The 23,431-nt window shown below is 33.8% G+C and overlaps 1 protein-coding gene across 3 annotated transcripts in view; it reads left to right on the top strand.

Moving 5' to 3' along the window:
* The window catches only part of VPS13C (vacuolar protein sorting 13 homolog C), a 187,272-nt gene that overhangs the window by 154,401 nt on the left and 9,440 nt on the right, over nucleotides 1-23,431 (top strand). For all 3 annotated transcript variants that reach the window (XM_047735663.1, XM_047735661.1, XM_047735662.1), the window contains 14 exons: nucleotides 4,295-4,436; nucleotides 5,576-5,716; nucleotides 6,934-7,015; nucleotides 7,138-7,207; nucleotides 7,832-7,943; nucleotides 8,059-8,172; nucleotides 10,190-10,329; nucleotides 12,409-12,490; nucleotides 13,467-13,580; nucleotides 14,388-14,463; nucleotides 14,886-15,049; nucleotides 16,439-16,484; nucleotides 18,763-18,886; nucleotides 19,396-19,510. In XM_047735663.1, the coding sequence (XP_047591619.1) occupies nucleotides 4,295-4,436; nucleotides 5,576-5,716; nucleotides 6,934-7,015; nucleotides 7,138-7,207; nucleotides 7,832-7,943; nucleotides 8,059-8,172; nucleotides 10,190-10,329; nucleotides 12,409-12,490; nucleotides 13,467-13,580; nucleotides 14,388-14,463; nucleotides 14,886-15,049; nucleotides 16,439-16,484; nucleotides 18,763-18,886; nucleotides 19,396-19,510 (1,522 nt within the window). The remainder of the gene's footprint in view (nucleotides 1-4,294; nucleotides 4,437-5,575; nucleotides 5,717-6,933; nucleotides 7,016-7,137; nucleotides 7,208-7,831; nucleotides 7,944-8,058; nucleotides 8,173-10,189; nucleotides 10,330-12,408; nucleotides 12,491-13,466; nucleotides 13,581-14,387; nucleotides 14,464-14,885; nucleotides 15,050-16,438; nucleotides 16,485-18,762; nucleotides 18,887-19,395; nucleotides 19,511-23,431) is intronic.

Genomic DNA, 23,431 nt, shown 5'->3' with positions numbered 1-23,431 from the left:
AATACTATCTCATGTCTGGATATGCCAGTTTATTCACCTATTGAAAGACATCTTGGTTGCTTCTAAGTTTTGGCATTTATGACTAAAGCTGCTATAAACATTCATAGGCAGGTTTTTGTGTAGACAGAAGTTTTTAATCTCATTTGGGTATATATCAAGGAGCGTGATTGCTGGATTTTATGGTAGGATTATGTTAAGTTTTGTAAGGAATTGCCAAGTTGTTTTTCAAAGCGGCTGCACCATTTTGCATTTCCACCAGGAATGCGTGAGTGAGCATTCATTGCCCCACATCCTTGTCAGCATTTGGTGTTGTCCGTGTTTCAAATTTTGGCCATTCTAACAGGGATGTAGTGATACGTCTTTATTGTTTTAATTTGCAATTCCCTAATTACATGTGCTGTTGAGTATCTTTTCAAATGCTTATTTGCTATCAGAATATCTTCTCTGGGGAGATTCAGGTCTTTTGCCCATTTTTAAATTTTTCATTTTCTTATTAAATTTCAAGAGTTCTTTGTATCATTGAATTAAGTCTTTTATCAGATATGTATTTTGCAAATATTTTCTCCCAGTCTTTGGTTGTCTTTTCATTCTTTTAACAGTGTCTCTCACACAGAAGAGGTTTTTAATTTTAATGAGACCGGGGCGGGGTGGGGGGGGCGGATTTCCTTTCCTAAGTTGTGCTGTAGGAGTTGTAGTGTAGAAGTCAAAAAAATGCAAAGTTACGTGCATTTTCTCCTGTGTTACCTGCTGGATTTTATACTTTTGTGTTTGATATTTAGGTCTATAATTATACATTTTGAGTTAGTGTTTGTAAAATCTGTAAGTTCTAGGTCTAGATTAATTTTTTTTTTGCATGTTCAGTTCTGTCACCATTTGTTGAAAAGATTGTACTTTTTCCATTGAATTGCCTTTGCTCCTTTTCTTTTTTTTTTTTTTTTTTAAGATTTTATTTATTTATTTGACAGAGAGAGAGATCACAAGTAGACAGAGAGGCAGGCAGAGAGAGAGACAGAGGGAAGCAGGCTCCCTGCTGAGCAGAGAGCCCGATGCGGGACTCGATCCCAGGACCCTGAGATCATGACCTGAGACGAAGGCAGCGGCTTAACCCACTGAGCCACCCAGGCGCCCCGCCTTTGCTCCTTTTCAGAATCAGTTGCCTGCATTTGTTTGAGTCTATTTCTGGACCCTTCATTCGCTTGGTGTGATTGTCAGTTCTTTCACCCATACCACACTGTCTCGATTTCTGTAGTTTTGTGGTAATCTTGAAGTCAGGTAGTGTCACTCCTCCCACTTTTCTTCTTTAATATTATGTTGACGATTTTGAGTCTTTTGCCTTTCCATATAAACTTTAGAATTAGTTTATCAGTTAGCTGGGGTATTGGTTGGGATTGCTTCGAAGCTGTAGATCAACTTGGAAAGAACTGACATTTGACATTATTCAGTCTTCATACGGTGTACAAAGATCCTTGTATTCAGATCTTTGATCTCTTTGATCAGACTTCTCTAGTTTTCCTCATATCGATTCTGTACAAATTTGTTAGATTTTGTTTATACCTAAGTATGAACATTTCTCTATATTAGCACCATTTCTCTGGTGCTAATATAAATATTATCTTTTTAATTTCAAATTTCAGTTGTTCATTGCTGATATGTAAGAACACAATTGATTTTTGTATATTAACTTTGTATCTTGAAACATTAGTTGCAGGAATTTTTTTTTATTGATTCTTTAGGATTTTCTGCATAGACAGTCCTGTCATCTGAGAACAAAGACAGCTTTATTTCTTCTTTCCTAATCTGTATACCTTTTATTTTCTTAACTTATTGCATTATCTAGGATCTCCCAGTGTTGAATAAGAGTGGTAAGAGTAGATGTCCTTGTTCTTTGTTCCTGGTCTTAGTAAGAAAGCATCTAGTTTCTCACTCTTAAGTCTGATGTTAACTGTAGGTTTTTTGTGGATGTTCTTTTTCAGGTTGAGGTTCCCCCCCTTTCTTCCTAATTTGTTGAAGAGTTTTTGTTATGAATTGATGTTGGATTTATATTATTCATTCATTCATTCATTCATTCATTTATTTTAGAGAGAGAGGAGGGTCAGAGGGAGAGGGAGAGAGAGGAACTTAAGCAGTCTCCACACCCAGTGCAGAGCCTGACTTGGAGCTCGATCTCACAACCCTGAGACCATGTTCTGAGCCAAAATCAAGAGTTGAATGCTTAACCCACTGAGCCACTCAGGCAGCCCAAGATTTATATAATTTATAGTAGATATTTTATTCATTATCTTAATTGATTAAATACATAATATAGTGAGGACATTGTTAACCGTGTCATTGATTAATACCAACAAACTATGTTAAAATATTATGGGGTTGTATTTTATCATTATGCAAACAGTCTTCCGTAATCCGGGATCAGCAAAGTATGGCCTGTGAGCCCAATCTAGTTGATGACCTGTTTCTTAGAGACTTCAGTCTAAGAATTTTTTACATTTTTAAATGGTTGGAAAAAATTGAAAGAAAATAGTATTTTGTAATGCATGAAGATTATACAAAATTCAGAGTTTGTTGCCCATAACTAAGGCTTTATTAGAACACAGCCTTGCTTATTTCTTTAAATATCTGTGGCTGCTTTTGTACTGCTGCTTAGCACACAACAAAGGAAAAATAACTCGAGATTGTAGATTACCACACATATAACTATCCTGAAACTTTTGTTTTTTATTACTAATGCATACTGATCATGTTAAAAGAAGTAGAGAAAGTGGACTTTGAGTATCTCTCTTCCAGGTCACAGTTAGTTATTAAATGAAATGGCAAAGCATTATTCTATTATGTAATGACCCTGTGCTAAAAGAATATTTACAGGGGCACCTGGGTGGCTCAGTGGGTTAAGCTGCTGCCTTTGGCTCAAGTCGTGATCTCAGGGTCCTGGGATCGCGCCCCGCATCAGGCTCTTTGATCAGTGGGGAGCCTGCTTCTCTCTCTCTCTCTCTCTCTGCCTACTTGTGATCTTTCTCTGTCAAATAAATAAATAAAGTCTTTAAAAAAAAAAACAAAAAATAAAAATAAAAGAATATTTACCTGTGCTAAAAGAATATTGAAATTTCCAAACTAAGCACTTGTCACAATATACCCACCTCACAGGAAAGGAATGGCCAGAAAAATTTAAAAATTTAAGAAAAAATAACTCATACAACAGACTTTCTTTACAAAAATAAAAAACCAAAAAAAAAAAAACCCACCAAAAAACCCTGAATGACTCATCTGTTAGCCAGGCAAGGAACATCTTTACCAATGGTGAGGTAATTGGAATCACCTGAATGTAGCAGCTGAAGAGAGGTGTCCAGAGTTAATAAACTTAGAACCCTTAGCCTTTTTGTGAAAATAGTTGCTTGAAGAACTGAGGACATTCAGAGCAACATCAATAGTCAATTAAAAATAAGGCAAATCATTTTGAGTGGTTTTCCTTGGCTCTTAATGGGTCAACAGATGTTACCCATACTGCTCACTTATTGTGTATTGAGAAGCCAGTGCTGAGTTTGAAGTGACTAAAGAATAGCCTCTATGAATACTGACTTTGAGCCCTAATAATGAAATGAAATGTTGTCACCCCGAGAAAGGTTAAAAAAAAATTTTTTGTAAGTATGTATGGTGACAGTTGTTAACTAGGTTTATTGTGATGATCATTTCACAATATATGCAAATATTAAATCATTAGTGTACCTGAAATTAATGCTATGTCAATTATACCAAATTATATGTCAATTATAAAAAATTTTAAAAAATTTTGATCTCGGGGTCCTGGGATTAAGCCCAGCATCAGGCTCTCTGCTCTGCAGGGAGTCTGCTTCCCCCTCTCTGCCTGCTTGTGATCTTTCTGTCAAATAAATAAACAAAATATTTTAAAAAATAAAATAAAATAAAATTTGTACTCAGTTGTTTTTATATTTTGAATCTGGTCAATTAGAAAAATTTGTGCAATTTTTTTCTCTTGTTATTTAAGCACTTACTTAACCTCAATTTTGTCTCAGACATTAAGTCTAAAATATTTACTATAAGGCTTTTTATGAAAAAAGTTTGAGTTCCTTAATAGATTGATGTGAATGTGTGAGAGAAGAACATTTCCCCTGCCCCTTTTCCTTATGTACTTTTATAATACAGGTGTATTTTGCTGCTTAAAAAATATCTTGTATAATTTTCATAGAAGGTTTATAGTTGTAATAATTTGTGGTTGAATGACAATTCCAGCAAGCCTAATATATACTACTAATTTAATTTTCTTTGTGAATTGTTTTAGTTCTGGTGTTGTTTGGGAGATGAAACCAAAGCAGAAATGGAAGCCTTTTAGTCAAAAGCAGATAATGTTGCTGGAACAGTCCTATAAAAAATATCAAGTATCAAAAGACCATGGATGGATTAAGCTAGATAATAATTTTGAGGTATACCAGAATTTTTTTGTTTTGGTTTTTATATTTATATATATATAAACATATATATGTATGTATATATATATACATACATATATATGTTTTGGTATTTCATCGGTGCATAATAAGTAAGGAAAATTTAGAGTAAAATTTTGTGTGCAAAATTTTATCCAAGTAAAAATGTGTGTGCAGAAACTAATTTATAGCAAATGAACTCTTAGTTGTTAGTAGGATTGACATGACTCATAATCATTAGTACATTTTAAATCAAAATATGTTATTAAATCATATACTGTGAAACATGATTTAAATGTTTCCCTTTTGCATTTTTGTAATTTCTTCTGTTTATAAGACAGTTTCATGGAACTTGTTTTCAGTAAGATTATGCAGAAATTAATATTGCTTATTGGAACTTTTATTCTGTTTTGAATGATACCAATATATATTGGTAAATAAAGTCTGTGCAAAATTACTTATTTCAGTAATGAAAAATCTGTAGAAAATCCGTTCAATTAAGTTCATTAAATGTGAATGATTGTTGGACTTGGGTAGATGTCACAAATATAGGTGTACTCTCTGCAGGCCCTTACGGTATTGCAGTTGAAGGTCACTTTTGCCCTAAGAAGACCCCAGAAGCTTGACTGCCATTTCTCATTTGCTTTGGTTCAGTTACACAGTTGTAGTTATTCTTTGATGTTTAATGGTTGAGTTTGGATTGATTACCAGATATGCTCCCCATCCCAACCCTCATCCCTATAAAGGTTGGCCATACTCAAACGAAAACAAACTGACATAAATAAGCTATTAACTATTCATTGTTTAACTCTGTTAGAACAAAATTTAAGAATTACCTAGAATTACTCATTATTATTGAGATTTTTTTAAAAATACGAAACATGGTTTATTTTCTTAAACTGCAGTTTATATAATTGGAAATTTCCTCAGTTGTTTTCTTGTTTTCTTCATCATTTTGGTGGAAAACTGATGATTCTGCTTCAAAGATCTCAACTGTAGATCACCTTAAGGCAGATCTTTTGGTGGGACATAGAGATTAAAATGTTTTCTCCTTTCAATTTGTGAGTAAATGGGTATTTAAAAGGGGCTATCCTTCTAATACCAACTCATCATAAACATATGTGCTTTTTCCCCAGGTCAATTTTGATAAAGTTCCCATGGAAATGCGCCTCCCTGTTCATTGCCCAATAAAGCGAGATTTTTTATCAGGGATTCAGATTGAGTTTAAGCAATCTCCTCACCAGAGAAGTTTAAGAGCCAGATTGTACTGGCTTCAGGTAACATTGTCATTTTCAGTTTAATAAGTATACCTAATCCCTTTGGGAAACCTGGGGGTAAAAATTTTTCTGCAAGACTCTAGCATACATTGTAAACTGTTTTTTTCTTTTTGTTTGTATATTTATTCCCTTTTCCCATGTATCCTGTGGATTCTCTATACTTAGTGTCCCAAAGATTGTGACTGTTGAGACTATTTAATTTAACCAGATGGCCTGCAAGAGTGTTTTCCTGCACTGAAATTATTTTTATTTTTATTTATTCTTTTTTTAAGATTTTGTAATTTATTTGACAGAGAGAGAGATCATAAGTAGGCAGAGAGGCAGGCAGAGAGAGAGGGAAGCAGGCTCCCTGCTGAGCAGAGAGCCCGATGTGGGCCTCGATCCCAGGACCCTGAGATCATGACCTGAGCTGAAGGCAGAGGCTTAACCCACTGAGCCACCCAGGCGCCCTTGAAGTTGTTATTTTTAAATAATTCCTTTGAATTTGTCATGGGATCCCAAAATAAGATTTTCTCCTGTCATTCTACATAGGAGTGGACATTGGAGAACATTTTTGTCCGCTTGCTTTCTTGCTCCCTTCTTGCTTCCCTTCCTCTCTTCCTTTTAACTACTAAATACTACTTAGGACATTTTTATTCTTTTTCTTCTTTCTAATTTCATATCCTTTTTCCACTTACATTTTACTTAAATTATAAACTGTCAAAATCTCACATGATCCATAAGCACAAATATTTTGATTAATAGTGTATATGCTGCACAGTGTTAATGCACTTAGGAGGAAATTAAATATTTCCCTACATAAAAGGTTGCCCTTCGCCTGGGTGGCTCAGTGGGTTAAGCTGCTGCCTTCGGCTCAGGTCATGATCCCAGGTCCTGGGTTCAAGCCCCACATCGGGCTCTCTGCTCAGCAGGGAGCCTGCTTCCTCCTCTCTCTCTGCCTGCCTCTCTGCTTACTTGTGATTTCTCTCTGTCAAATAAATAAATAAAATCTTAAAAAAAAAAAAAAAAAAAAAAAGGTTGCCCTTGCTGGCATATGTATGAATTTTAGTTTTAAAGTGAAACTTCTAATAGCACCACATATACAATGCAAATATTTAATTCTGATGAAATTAGTAGCCTCTTCTATAATGTTATCTCTAAAACTAAAAGTTATTACATTATTTCAAATACTGCTGAATTATTTTCTTTTCTTTCTTTCTTTCTTTTTTTTTTTTAAGGTTGATAGTCAGTTACCAGGTACAATGTTTCCTGTTGTATTTCATCCTGTGGCTCCTCCAAAATCTATTGCTTTGGATTCAGGTAAAAAAAAAAAGAAAAAAAATTGAGACATTCTATTTTAAAAATTAAGTGGACATTATTTTGATCTAGTATAAAGCTTGATTTTTTCCTCTGATTTTTTTTGTTTTCTTTCTTCCTCTTAGAGCCCAAACCTTTCATTGATGTGAGTGTCATCACAAGATTTAATGAATACAGTAAAGTATTACAGTTCAAGTAAGTAAAGATTACCCTATTTAACTAAAGGAATTTAAAACAAGAATCTATTTTGAAAATAAATTTCACTCCTGTGAGGCTGACTTCCATGTAAAACTTTTTTTCCACTTGAACATATGAATCTACTAATGGTTAAGTCATTTTCTTTGTTGAACTTAATATAATAATAGTCCCTCTATATTTTAAGGTGTAAAGTTCCTTACCCACTTTTCCTCTTTGTAATTCCAATTAGAATATAAAATACCCAGTGAAATATAAATGATGTATGTATTTGTGAAATGTGCTCTTGGAACAATTGCTGTAGCCCTTAGAAATAGAATAATTCATGCTCTATCATCTAATGGTATTTGTCTCTTCTGTAACATGATAAATACAGGATTTGGAACTTTAAATGCTTAGTATCAATACAGCAGTATTACCACCAGTGAAATCTTATCTCTACTGGGGAGAAAAAAAACAGCTCAGTTAAGGATACCTTGATCTTGTTAACGTAACACTTTTTTTTTAAGACATGAAGGTGTAAAAATCTTTTTGTGACTTCTGGCCAAAATCAGAGTTTAACATTGAAAATTACAAGGTTTGATAGAAACTCTTTTCTGTCTTTTAAAAAATTTTTTTCCTCAGGTATTTTATGGTCCTCATTCAGGAAATGGCCTTGAAAGTTGATCAGGGGTTTCTAGGAGCTATTATTGCATTGTTTACCCCATCAACGGACCCTGAAGCTGAAAGAAAACGGGTAACAATTTTTATTTCTTGGGAAAATTATAAACTAAAAAAAAAAAGTAGCCATTCCTTGAACTCATTAGAGAAAAAAAATTAAAATACTAATTCTTGATTTCGTTTTTTTTCAGACAAAGTTAATCCAACAAGATATTGATGCTCTAAATACAGAGTTAATGGAGACTTCAATGACTGATATGTCAGTTCTTAGTTTTTTTGAACATTTCCATATTTCTCCTGTTAAGGTTTGTTATAATTATTATTTTAAAATTGTGCAGAATTATAAGATTTTTAAAGGCTCTGTGTATAAATGTGTGTTTTATTTATTTATTTATTTATTTATTTTAAATTTTATTTTTTATAAACATATATTTTTATCCCCAGGGGTACAGGTCTACAAATCGCCAGGTTTACACTAAATGTGTGTTTTAATTTGCACCAGATATTTGGTGGGAATTTTGTTTGATTAATTGAAATAATTAAGACAATTCCCTGTAACATATGTACAACCATAATTCCCACAGAGAAACCGTCAGAGCATGTTCTCTAGTCTTGAATTAATAACCCCTTTATTCAAGGAAGGAGCTGACAAAAGCATTTCTTAATTAAGCGAAGAAGTGTTCACCAACATTTAATGTTTTGGTTGCACTTTGTAACTACTATCACTGTCTGAACAGAGAGCTATAATGGGTGCCCTAACCAGAATGTGAAAACGCTGAAGTAGGTATTATACTGTTGATGTGGTGTTTTTCACCCTTCCAAAATTTGATTGTAACTAAGGGAGTGGAAAATTGGATACCTTTCACTTGCCTGATTTTGTACTTTATGAACCCATTTACTTTTCTCCTTTTGTTGTTCTTTCTAGGTTTTATAGGAAGAGGTGACTGCTTAGTAAATTCACAAATGCCACCAACCATAACTCTCTACACTTGTGTAATGGGCCAGATTTACAATTAAGTAACTCTAAAATATTGATGATCCTTTACTTTCTCAAAAACTGTTCACAGCACATAATTTTCAATTGCATACACCAATCCTTTTGGTGAAGTAAATTAATTTATAAAATGGAATTAAATTATTATTTTAAATTGATATACTACTTTGGTATTATTAGGCATATTTATAGTGTAAGGTTTAAAATTTCTATCATTTCATGTAGTAGGTTATACACAATTTCTCTTTCATTATTAAGTGAAAATCACTTATGAGTTTGAACAATACCTTCAACAAATATTTGCTAAATGCCTACTATCAAAGTTGCTCTGGAATGTATAAAATGACTTCTTGGATTTTATAATCTTAGGGGAGTGTTAAAGATCTTTGATTCATGATTTTACACATGTTAGGAATTACACCATGAGGTTGAGTAATTAAGATCATGAACTGTAGTTGTTTTCTTATTCCATGGTGACTTTGCCGTAGGGAGAGGTTGGACCTCTGTCCACCCAAGCTGACCTTTCCTGGATCTGTATACTCTCTGGCTCTGCAGTGGGCAGAAGTCCACATCAAAAGAACAAAACCCCAAACCAGGCTTTCCTGATTTTACCCCACGTCTCCTCTGTTGAGCTCTACCTTGATTAGGTAAAATGCAGAATAAGAAAGGAGAGTCATCTCATTTATTTGCCTTTATAGACTACCTTCTGCCTTTGTCTTTTGCCACTATTGTACTATCGACAATACAGCACAAAGTAGAAGCTAAATGGGAATGTGAAAATCCCGTGCTTCGGTACTGAGTTAAGGAGTCTGTGGAGGCTGAAACCTTATTACTTTTTAAAAATTTATTTAACAGCGTGCTAATTGTTGCTATAATTGTCATGTCGTTATTTATTATTGTATAATTATAATTGTTATTATTAATTATTGCCATAAATTATTTACCTTAGTTGGATGAAAATAAATTATTAATTATTTTGACTGGTAGACATGTTTTGTATGCCAGTTGACATGTTTTTCTTCTTAAAATGATTATACTATTTTTGTAAAGTGTTTTGAGCCCCTCCATATAAGCACAATGGTCTTTATACACTTTAGATAAAATTTTAGTTCTTTGAAACAGACTAATTTGAATTATATCAAAAAGCAAATGTGAGAATCAGGTACTAGTGAGTTATCCTGTGTGGTGTGTAGAGTAACAAACAATGGCTTTCTTTAGGACTCTGAAAGATATAGCATCTGTTTGTATCTGGAAGATCTGATTCCTGTGTATGTAAAGTTTTGTTTTTGTTTTTAGCTTTTATTTATGAAACATTATTTCTCTTTTAGTTGCATTTAAGTCTGTCCTTGGGTAGTGGAGGTGAAGAGTCAGACAAAGAAAAACAGGAAATGATTGCAATTCATTCTGTCAATCTGCTATTGAAAAGCATAGGTGCTACTCTGACTGATGTGGATGACCTAATATTCAAGTAAGATTTATGATAAAGTAGATGGGGAAGGTTTTCTACCAAGGTTTGTTTCTGAATATTACTTCTGCCCAAGTGGGCTAGAATGTTAGCTTAGAAAAAGCTATTTCTCACCATATTTGAAGCTTGGCCCCTTTCTAATTATGCATTTTAGATAATGCTTATTTTACTCTTAAAGAGTTTTATATTTTCTTCAGTTACTCAATGTTGATAATACATGAATATAGAATAAAAAGACTTATTTTAGTAGTAGCTTATAAATTGACCATGTTTTAAAGCAGACTTATATTTAGAAATATGTAGCAGTATGGTGAGATTTCAGTATAATTGTATGGAAAAGTGTAGAAAATAGCTCTTTGTAACATTTAATCTGAGAATACTTACATGTGCTACACATATGTGAATTCAGTGAATGTTTATTGAATTGAATATTGAGCAATTATATTGGAACAAGTAGTTCCTTTGGAGGAAAAAAACCCATTTGTATTATTTCCACCTTATACATATCAAATTTCATAGGGATGGAAGATTAAATATAAAATTCAGATGAAAAAGACTGAGGAAAATATCAATGTTAATTGACAAATCTCGAGTAAAGGAAGTCTTCTCAGTATAAAAGCAATGGGAAAACCTGCAGTGGAAAATACAAGATAGATTTGACTACATAACAATTAAACACTTCACAAAATAAAATCAGTGGAAACAATTACAAAATGAATTGGGAAAATATAATGACGAGTATGACAGAGACAAGATTGATAGTCTTAATATTAAACATTGATAAGACAAACCTAAAGATTCCATTGCCGGGGCACCTGGGTGGCTCAGTCATTAAGTGGCTGCCTTCAGCTCAGGTTATGATCCCAGAGTCTTGGGATCCAGCCCCTGCTTGGTGGCAGGAAGCCTGCTTCTCCCTGTTGCACTCCCCTGGCTTGTGTTCCCTCTCTCGCTGTGTCTCTCTCTGTCAAATAAATAAATAAAATCTTAAAAAAAGAAGATTCCAGTGCCATAATTGCTAGCAGACAATAAGGGAGAATTTGCAAAAGGGAAGATACAGCAGGTGATAGATATTTGAAATGCTCAGCTTTATGATTTATCACATAATATATGCAGATTAAAGCAAATTATCAAAGATTTCAAAATATGAATAATCAAACTAGAGAGGGTTGGGTCTAATAAATAGGAATTTTTAACTATTTGTATGAGTGGAAAGATTTTATATATCTTTATCTATATATACTGATACATATCTCAAAGCCTCAAATGTTTTTTTAGTAGTTTTTAACTTTGTAAGTCTTTTATTGGGAATTCAGTCCAAAAAATAATCATGAAATACAACAAAGAGTTATATTCAAAATTTACATATGGCAGTCCTAATTATTATTGTCAAGATTTAGAAATGTCTGACAGTGGGAGAATTGTTTTGTTATGACACTTCCACATGAATGAATGCTAAGAATCCATTAAAAATGGTTACATAGAATTTTAAAAACCTAGAGAAATACTTATTCACAATATTGAGTGTAAAAATGCATACAAAATGTTTTAAATATTTTTGAATTGGTTAGAAAAGAAAATTCAAAGTGGGAAAATGTCAAGGAAAAAAAAACTAAAAAACCCACTGTATGATGAGATTATGGTTGAGTTTTTCAACCTTTTTACTCTTTGTGTATTTATGAAAGACTTGTCTGAGAATGCTACTTTTTTTTTTTTTAAGATTTTATTTATTTACTTGACAGAGAGATAGCACAAGTAAGCAGAGCGGCAGGCACAGGGAGAGAGAGAAGCAGGCTCTCTGCTGAGCAGGGAGCCTGATGCAGGGCTCGATCCCAGGACCCTGGAATCATGACCTGAGCCTAAGGCAAATGCTTAATTGACTGAGCCACCCAGGCACCCGAGAGTGTGCTACTTTTACAGTAGTTTTGTTACCATGATATGAAGATCTCAAACATAAAATATATGTGGCAGATCTACAAATCGAACTGTGAAAGATTAGCAATGATTAATTTATCATTGAAATTTTAAGGCTCTTTCTTTCAGAATGTAATCATCATGCCTTTGAATCTTTCTTTCTCCTCCCAGACTTGCTTATTATGAACTTCGGTATCAGTTTTACAAGAGAGATCAGCTCATGTGGAGTGTTGTTAGACATTACAGTGAACAGGTAATTTCCAATCATAGTAGCTAACAAGGAATATACGTCATAAAGTATCAGACAAAACATTTGTATGTGATGGCACATTGTGCAAAATTGTTTATCTAATTTACTTCAATTTGCATTCTCATTACTTCATAGTTTTCTTGAATGATTAATTTCTATGTCTTTAGTTCTTTCCCCTCTGTATAAAAGTTTTTGAAATTTTCCTCTGGTGCCTTTTTTCCTTTGCAATTATACATTTGCCACTTTGGGGAAGAATACTGATGTAGGAGGCATCACACTTATTTTGTAAATGTCTCCAGTTTCTCAGCACAGTCTAACAGAGTCAGGAGAAGAATTCTAGGCCAGGTTCTTTTCCACGCCTCAGTTACTCCATGGCTTGAATTGGATGCAGAGGCGCGTAGTAGTTGTTTTCAGGGTGGTAGGGTACCATTGCTGCACCATGGAACTTCAGGGCGGCGGTACCCTTTCCTGCCTCTGCTGGAAGGTCTTTTCTCCTACAGTATAGATAGACTTTATGGTTATTATGTGTTCAAATAAGGATGTATTTTCATTTGTGTTTTGTTTTGATTATTTATTACTTCCCCATCTAGTTTCATAGTAATAGTGATAGTAACATAATAATAAAAATAAGTAAAAAATAATTTAAAAATAACTATTATTGAATTATATGTTCATTTAATATGTGTACTTAGCCATGCAAAGTCAGTGTAATCTACCTCTCATTTTCTATATGAGAAGACTGAGGCCCTATTATAGAGACTAACTGACCTGTCCAAGGTTACATAGCTGATAACTGGCAGACTAGCATAATGTCTAGCACATAGTGAAAGATCAGTTAATGGATATAGTTATGGTTATTCTGCATTGATTTCCTTTAACAATCTCATGTAGTCAGTACTCTCCTTTCTTCCCGAGGCATCATGATATGGTTTCTTACAAGAGTAGTAAAGGACTTACTGTACGTTTTTTTTCTCTTTAGTTCTTGAAACAGATGTATGTCCTTGTATTGGGCTTAGATGTGCTTGGAAACCCATTTGGATTAATTAGAGGTCTGTCTGAAGGAGTTGAAGCTTTTTTCTATGAACCCTTCCAGGTATTGGTCTTTTATTTATTTTAAGTATAGGTACAGAATTGTTATTCTATTATTGTTACTCTATTTTTTCAGTGACAAATAAGTGTATCTGGGAATTGAATAATGTTCAGATAACAAAATACATGAACATCATATTTATTTATTTAAAATTATGTGAGATGACTTTAAAAGACTGTTGTAGAATTAATTGAGCACTTCTAGTGTCTGGGCGATAAAACATGCCCACATTTTCCAGGATTTCACATGGTTATAAGGAAGAATGCTAGGTACATTAACACCATTTCAAGGCTGTTTCACCACTATGGAAAGGACTCAGGGGATAAGAAAAGCTGACTTCAGGGGCGCCTGGGTGGCTCAGTGGGTTAAAGCCTCTGCCTTCGGCTCCCGTCATGATCCCGGAGTCCTGGGATCGAGCCCCTCATCAGGCTCTCTGCTCAGCAGGGAGCCTGCTTTCTCTCTCTCCCTCTGCCTGCCTCTCTGCCTACTTGTAATCTCTGTCTGTCAAATAAATAAATAAATAAAAAGAAAAGCTGACTTCATTTTGTATTCAAGCTTTCCTCTAACCTGTTTACCTCCATTGGGTGGAGGAACTCAGGAACCCTAAGTAGTGAGGGTTTAACAAGACAACACAGTATTTCTCTGGCAGTATTTGAGTTAGAGGGTGAAAACTGGTATCACTGTGTTTGTGGATGTTTACAGATTCTCTGTCTTCACGGAAACCCTGAAATATTAGATGAAAAATCTTAAGATTATTTAAATTTTAAATAGCAAACTTTTCTCTTTTTTCTTTTCTTTTTTTTTGGTCAGGGTGCTGTTCAAGGCCCTGAAGAATTTGCTGAGGGGTTAGTGATTGGAGTAAGAAGTCTCTTTGGACACACTGTAGGTATGGATCACCTATTTGTGTATATAAATATACGTATTTTTATTGTAATTATTCTAAAATGCATTTATAAATAAAGAGGATCAGTTTTCTAATAATCCCCTTTAAAAGATGTGTTCCCTTTTTCTTAAATGGAAAATAACAGACTTGCTGGGTTTGTTTATATGTCTTTGAAGCATTGGATCAATGTGCTTTTTTTACAGAATAGTTTTAACAGTTTTAGGTTTACAGAAGAATTTTGGAGAATCAGTGTACTTTGAGTAGTTTCATTCTTCTTGCTAAATGGGAAATGATAAAAATACATTTCTGTATGTTTGTATAGGAGAGAGAATCTGAAGCATTTGTTCAAAGCAATGGCATGCCTTATACGGTGTTAATGGTCTTTGAACAAACAATGAGACTGACTTCTCTGGGTCTTCCGATAGGTGGAGCAGCAGGAGTTGTATCTCGCATCACCGGTTCTGTTGGAAAAGGTTTGGCAGCAATTACAATGGACAAGGAATATCAACAAAAAAGAAGAGAAGAGATGGGTCGACAGCCTAAAGATTTTGGAGACAGCCTGGCCAGAGGAGGAAAGGGCTTCTTGCTTGTAAGTCTCTTACAGAATCTTCAAGAAGCCGTGAAGTTTGATATACACTTTATAAATGTACTTCAAATGGTTTTTTGCAACTTGGAATATTACTTGTGAGTCGAGGTCTGTCACAGTAGCAGTAGTGATATTGTGCACTTTTCTGCTCTCCTTCCCCGATAACACTATCACATCTATTCCCCAAATCCCAGACTTAGTTTGGCACTTGGGCTGGAGTGAGAGCTCTGTGATGATGGCCAGTTAGCACCCTTCTGGAAGGCAAAGAAGCAAAGCAGAGAGAAATATTGTACCTGATGGTAACTAGAGAGAGGAGGAGTTGTTTCGGTCAGTATCATCACTTGACCATTTCTGTGGAAGGAGAGGTATACAAGCTAAGTGTTTGTAAACCAGGAACTGCCTTTCACTGTTTGTCAGTACTTTAAAAATTATACAGGTAATGTATGAATATTCTCCGTATAAGTAATTATAAGAACTTGTAAGTTCTCCTTTTACTAAGTAATGGGAATAGTATAGGTAAAGCTCTAAGGTACTATTTGATCACCCTTGCCTCTTCCAGAAATACCTATTCTTCTCAACAGTTCTTTTTCTGTGCATTTGTATAATGTACATGTGGTTTTATTTACTGCCATTACTTGGCAAGTGTTAAGAATGTATAAACGTATTACTGTTTTAATTTTGGAAATAACTTCAGGAACTGTAACTTCTGTGTTTGTACCAGGGTTGTATGTTGTCTAATTGAAAGTGCCTTACTTGTCAAGCTATTTGCATGTTTCACAGTTCCCTTCATTTTCAGTTTTCCACACTTCTGCTAAATTATAAAGTAATTTCATTAAAATTTATATTAGATTTTAGGGATTATTTGGGTCAATTCATTCATTTTACTGGTATGAAAACTGAGGTTTAAAGAGAGTGAATCAATTGCCCATGGTTACATAGCTAATTGGTGCCAGAGCTAGGTGTAGAATCTTTTCATCTGATTTCCCATTCTTTCTGTTATGTAACTTCTACAAAGTGCTTTTGTTTAAAATTTGCTATTGTGTAATATTTTAATATTATTAAATATATTAATATATCATTAAATATATTTAATATAAATATATTTGATATTTTAAAAATCATCATATTTTAAAAATCATAATATTTTAAAATCATTTTAAATATTTTAATATTTTTAAATTTTTAATATTTAAATATTTAATATTTTAATATTTTAAATTTAATATTTTTAAAATCATCATAATATTTAAAAAATCACTTAGGTGCATGTTCACATTATCAAGTAAGTCCTCATTCTTTAAAAAAGTTATTTCTAGTATGTATGTAGAGACCTCTAGTGGTTGACTTAAAATTAAGCACCTTCCATTCAGGTTTATGATTGATCTCTTTCAGGGAGTTGTTGATGGAGTGACTGGGATAATAACAAAACCTGTGGAAGGTAAGTTGAGAATGTTTCCTTCCAGTGCAAAGTCTGAGGAGTTGATATATAATAAACATAAGAGATGTTATTGCTACTAGTTATATGAAAGAATTTCTGATTTCACGTTCATAGTTTTAAATTGTTTTTTAATGAAAGTACTTTCTTCAGAAAGTTGAAAGAGTCTAATAAGTAATGGATTCTGACTCAGACTTTGAGTGTTATTTTCAACAGGATAATATTTAAGGTAGGTCTCTTTAGGTCCTCAATAGCAATTGATTCATTTTTTTAAAATCCTGTTAAAAAAGTACTTTATTCAGTCAAAACCCCTTCTTTGCAGAAATTGACAAACTGATTCTACAATGTGTATGGGAATTCAAGTGGCCCCAAACAGCTGCACCAATCTTGAAAAAGAACCAATTTAGAAAACTTATACTTGGGCGCCTGGGTGGCTCAGTGGGTTAAGCCGCTGCCTTCGGCTCAGGTCATGATCTCAGGGTCCTGGGATCGAGTCCCGCGTCGGGCTCTCTGCTCAGCGAGAAGCCTGCTTCCCTCTCTCTCTCTCTCTCTGCCTGCCTCTCCGTCTACTTGTGATCTCTCTCTGTCAAATAAATAAATAAAAAATCTTTAAAAAAAAAAAAAAGAAAAAGAAAACTTATACTGTCTGGGGTGCCTGGGTGGCTCAGTGGGTTAAAGCCTCTGCCTTCAGCTCAGGTCATGATCTCAGGGTCCTGGGATCGAGCCCCGCGTCAGGCTCTCTGCTCAGCGGGGAGCCTGCTTCCCTCTCTCTCTCTCTCTCTGCCTGCCTCTCTGCCTACTTGTGATCTCTCTCTGTCAAATAAATAAATAAAATCTTTTAAAAAAAAGAAAAGAAAACTTATACTGTCCAATTTATAACTTATCATAAAGGCATAGTAGCTAAGATAGTGTGTTACTGGCATATGGTTAGACATACCAATCAGTGGAATAGATTTGAGATTCCAGAAATAAACATAATAAAAACTTTGTGGTCAATTGATCTTCAACAAGGGTGCCAAGATAATTCCATGAAGAATTACCTTTTCAACAAATGGTGCTGGAACACCTGGATATAAACATAGAATTAATGTGTCTGGCAACAACTCCACTTCTAGGTATATACCCAAGAGAAAAGAAAACATAAGTTCACTCAAAAACTTACATATAGGGGCGCCTGGGTGGCTCAGTGTGTTGAAGCCTCTGCCTTCAGCTCAGGTCATGATCCCAGGGTCCTGGGACTGAGCCCCACATCGGGCTCTCTGCTGAGCAAACAGTCCGCTTCCCTCTCTCTCTCTGCCTGCCTGTCTGCCTACTTGTGATCTCTGTCAAATAAGTTTTTTTTAAAAATCTTAAAAAAAAACTTACAGAAAAATGTTCACAGAACATAATAGTCAGAATGTGGTAGCAACCTAAATGACTATCAACTAAAGCATAATTAAACAAATGGTGGTATTCCTTAAAATGGGATAGTATCCAGCTGTAAAAAGAAATCAAGTGCTGATACAAGTACAAGATGGATGAACGTTGAACACACGTTGCTAGGTGAAAACAGCCAGTCACAAACACCACATATTGTTTAAGTCTATTTGTAGGAAATGTCCAGAATGGGCCAATCCACAGAGATAGAAAGTAGGTTAGTGGTTGCCTAGGTCCAGGGATTAGGGAGGAAGGAGCTAAATTGCACAGGACCAGGAGAAGATGGGTTAGGGGAAGTGGAGAATGATGCTAATGGTCATGGGTTTCTTTTTGAGATGATGCAAATTTTCTAAATTTTCTAAAATTGATAGTGGTGATGGTTGCACACACTAAAATACCAAAAACATTTAATTTGTACATTTAAATTGGTGAATTATATGGTATATAAATTGTAATTCAATGAAGTTCTTATATTTTTAAAAAAGTACACTTCTTGAAAAATCTCCTGATGGTAGACAGAAAGAGAAAAATTTCAGGTCATTTCTGAAACCTTCGATTCTCAGGTCTAAGAATCAGTGATGGTAAAACTTGTACATGACTCAGGATGACTTGAAGGACGTGGGCCCTGCTTCTGCAGTTTCTGATTCAGGAGGTCTGGGGCAGGGCCTAATAATGTATGTTTTTAACACACTTTGAAAACCACTGTTTTTTTTATATGTTAGGATTAAATTTAACTTCTTTAGAAAACCAAAATCTAGAAAACCCCTGGGTAAAACATTTCTATATTTGGTTCAGGCTTTCATTGAGTTCAAACTTGCTAATTTTAAAATATCTTTATACATTCATTGTCCTTGGTTCTACGAAGGTGCCAAGAAGGAAGGAGCTGCTGGATTCTTCAAAGGAATTGGAAAGGGGCTTGTGGGTGCTGTGGCTCGTCCAACTGGTGGAATCATAGACATGGCCAGCAGCACCTTCCAAGGAATTCAGAGGTAATTAGGTGCACATACCATGTGCAAGGTATATGTCTGTGGGCTAATGGTTGCTAGAAATACATAAATAGGTTAAAACTTGGCATGCTCTATAGGATGTTGAAGTAAAAGTGAAAGCTATGACCGGTTCACAAGGTGGGGTGCCACCAGAGAGGAGTAAGAAGAGACAGTTTTTAGGTTCACTTTCTCTTTTGTTCAACAAATGTTGATTGGTACCTCTATATGCCAGGCCCCCTGTGCTAGCTGCTTGCACAAAGCGTGCACAGCCTCATCTGTGCCTTTGTTATTTTATTTTCTTACAGGAAAGGTGGGGGAACTTGGAGTCCAACAGATTTGGTTTTAATACTTGTCACATTATAATGGGCACATTATTTAAAATTACTCTGTTTTTATCAAAATTGAATGTAGTATGGAATGTAGTACAGTATTTAATCTACATGTGTATTTGTATGTATTATTTTGAAAGATTCTTTGGTGTTTTCTTATATTTACTCTGCTGCCTTATACAGAGCAGCAGAATCAACTGAGGAAGTGTCCAGGCTCCGTCCCCCCCGTTTCATCCATGAGGACGGCATCATTCGCCCATATGAAAGACAGGAATCCGAGGGCTCTGATTTATTTGAGGTATAAATTCTCTTCTTCATGGTCATGGGTAAAATTTAATATTAAAGATTTCTAGGACGAGGATTTCGTGGGTGGTTCTTAAAGTTCCTGATTCATGAACTTCTTTAAGGATTACACCAGGAAATGTGATTTGTAGAGTAGAATTTATTATTTATTTTTTATGTTTGCATAATGTGTTAAAAGGGAATGACTGGTAGTTTTTTTTCTGCACAGGAACAAAGCCTTTCTGTGCAGAAAGGATAATGTTAAAAGAAGCCATAGGCATTATTACTGTTTGTGTGGTAGCTCATTTAGTTAACGGTTAACTTTGGTCTCCTACTTTATAGCTAATTATGGGAATTCCACTGCTTCCTTTTCACCCAGACAAATTAATCTTTGGATTACTCTGTAAATCTAGATTTATTCAAGTAAACAGAAGCTGAAGGAGAGGAAAAAAAAAAAAAAGATTATGCACAATTACAGTCTTTTTAATCCTTAAAAATATTTTAAGGTGGATTTTTTGGCTTTTATTTTAGTTTTAACTTTACTACATTTAAATAATATATACATATGTAAATTGCTTTTCTTCCTTGACTGGAATTCCCTTCCCCCCAAAATGTATTAATATTTTCCTACTTTGACTTCAAAATAATACAACTCTTCATTGTTCTTAGCCTTTGGTTTTTATTGTATGTGATTACATTTTATCTTTCTGTATGCTTCTAACTTTATTTTCTTTCTTTTTCTGCCTACACAGCATGAACCGGAAATACAGGAGTAAATGTTTCCTATACTACTACTTGATTTCATCCTTAAAAATCAAAACAAACTGTGGTATTAATTGACTGTCTTTGATTTATTTAGATTGAGTGTTCATTTCAGTGAACTTTTCTTTACAACTCTCCCCTTTCTCTCAACTTTTTATTGTAGTGGCTTGACTACACACAAAGATTATTGCTGGTGATACTGCACAGTAATAAGGGATCAGTATAAAAGATTAAAGTGTGTAGGAAATTAACACTCCTCTTTTTTTAGTTGGTGAAAGACTTTCTTGTGTCCAGAAGCAGACAATTTTACTATCATTTTCAAAATTTTCTCTTTTCTTGTGGTATTCATGTACTTTCAGGTAAAGTTGAAAAATAAGGACAATTCTTATGTCCAGTCTATTATGTCTTCTTTACATTTGTGAGTCGTGATGATGGAATGACATAATTATGTTTCACATTTCACACAATATTGACTCAAATTATGGGGCTGTTAACTGGGGCATGTGTTTTAATAATTGAAATATAAGTTGCTGTTGATCTGGCCTTAGACCTCAAATAAGAGTTGAGACATGAATTTTGAGGTTTTCCTTAATCTCTTTTTTCTTTTTTTACCTCTCAGTACTCTTGCTGGTCAAATGGCAATTTTATAATATATATTATACACATTTTCAGCCATTAGCATTTTTGCTTTTCAGAACTTGAATCTCCTTGTTGGTGATACTTAATTCACAATTAGTGTGTTAATTGACATAAATAGAAGTTGAGCATGTAATTAGGCAAATTATTTATGTGTCCCCTGAATTTATAAATATCTTTATTTTTTATAGATATCTTTATTTTTAAAAACCAGTCATTTTTGTTTTTAAGTTCTTTTTTTTTTAGTTTAAGTTTTTAAGGATTTGTTACCTTAGTGAAAACAAAAATAATTCTAAACTATTATTTTGAAGTTAGTACCCTCATAGTTAGTTCTGAAAATAAATTGTGTTTTGATTTCTTTCCCTATAATGAATGATAGAAATGTTTGATTTGATTTAGCAGCATCTTATCTGGCAACTTTCATTCTTTTCCCCAAAATTGAAACCAAAGTGTACACTTATATTTAATGTGCCATCCATTTGGAGAGAGTGAAACTGCTGACATACGACTGTTCAGTTGGATTATATACTGTTTAAACTGCAGTTACCAAAAAGAATAAATTGAATCCTTCTTATTTAAAACAAGGACTTTAAAGAAGAAAGAATGACAGCAGCCAAAGATCAGCCAAAAACCATAGCTGACAAACTTCTCTTGTGCCTAGATAATAGAGGGTTGGCAAAAATGTCACCGCATGTACAGTTTCTCTGAGAACCAAGCACAATAACTAATTCAAGATGCTGTCTTAAATCATCACTAATAATTAGCCTTCCTTCTTAGGTAAAAGTAACGATTTTTAATTTTCCTGGATTTATTACAATTTTAATAAGACTTTACTTTTGGGAAATTGTATAACTTGTTTAAATTTTTTTCTTATGGTTTATTTTTTGTTTGTTTAGCTCTTTCTGTTATTAACCTTGTGATTTCCCTTTTTACAACTGCATGTTCCTAAGCACAAAATTCAAGTAACTTTTTATTATTTTAGCTAAATATATCTTGTCTGGTTTATTAGTTTTTGTTGTGATATCAGACAGCCTTTTAAACTTTAATATATTATTATAGTTATGGGAAAAAATAGAATGGTTGTACATTACTGAGAGGACTTGGTAATTTTTTTCCATGGGTGACAGGATCTGGATAGTTAAATTCAGGCTATTTCATTCCTTGCCTATCTTACTATAATCACTTATATATGAAGTATTTATTGATTATCTAAACTGTGCTGGATATATAAAAGAAATAAGACTTCAGTCCTTAAGGGACCAAGTATAACAAAGCCTGTAAATATTTAAGAGTACTGTAGTGTAAAATTCTGTCCTCCCAGCCATTACTGGAACGTGGGTACATTCTAAATAATATTTTGGGGAATCTTTTCATTTACCCCCTATTCTTTTTCCTTTGAGTATTGCTCTGTGTTCTTTACTCAGCTTTGAAAGTTACTAAATCATATACGATGTTTTCATAGGATATACTTTACTGCTTATCCTTTATTCTCCTAAGATAATTACTGTTTATGCATGCATATATATGTACACATACACACATATGTAGCCAGTTTTTGTTTAATATTCTTTTGGTTCACATAGTTATGACTTTATAATATTTAAAATGGTGTTCATTACTTTTTTATTTTAATTATATTTTTCCATTTTCATAGAAATGCTTCATTCTTAATTCTTGCATTACCATCTCTTGAAGTAACTTTACAGTGTGTATTTGACCATTCCAAGTTGTTGGCATTAAAGATGCTTCTGTTATTTTACTAACAGTAATATTTTGTGATAAACATCATTATACAGATTGCTTTTTCATGTGTTATTTCCTTAGACTTTACTTGAAAATATTGAATGCTTTTGCTAAAATATTGTAAATTCTTGAAGTTCCATTTTGGGAAGGGAGAGTGAATATTTTATCTGCTAATCTGGTTTCCTGCTACCATCAGTGACTGAATATCTTAATCTGATCTCAGAGTGTAGTGGATTTTAATCATGCTGAAAACAGTTTCTGTAGTGTAGTATGATGATAAATTATGCTTTAAAAGCTTTCAGTGGTTCAAAGCACAACAGCCTGAGAACTAATGAAAATGCCTACAAGATGGAGAGTGGGTAGTATTTCTTTTACATTGCATCTCAGATCTAAATATTTTAACATTTATATTTCAAAGCTGAAAATAAATGTACTGAATTGTTCTATTCATTTCCCATTTTCTCTTCATTAAACAACTTAAGGTATAAGTGTTAAAAGGTTTTAGCTAATTCTCACAGACAAGATGTAAAACAAGTGACTTAAATCCCACTTTTCTCTAAGACTCATTCTAAGGATGAGATCCCACTTCTTTGGGGATTCATCTTCTGTGTTCCTTGCCTTTCATAATTGTCAAGGAATGACTGAACCGAAGATTTTTGAAAAAATGTGTATGTGAGCATTGAAATAACAACAAATGTGCTTTCTCTGCTTGTGATTATTATTATGTTATCCTTTTAATAATATTAATGTTGTATTCTTGGTTATAAATGTTTCAGTCTTACTTATTGGGTATGTT

The sequence above is a fragment of the Lutra lutra genome, chromosome 7, assembly GCF_902655055.1.
Source record: "Lutra lutra chromosome 7, mLutLut1.2, whole genome shotgun sequence".
In the NCBI taxonomy this organism is placed as follows: Eukaryota; Metazoa; Chordata; class Mammalia; order Carnivora; family Mustelidae; genus Lutra; species Lutra lutra.
The sequence above is the reverse complement of the archived record's forward strand: the minus strand, read 5'-3'. Positions and strand labels throughout refer to the sequence as shown.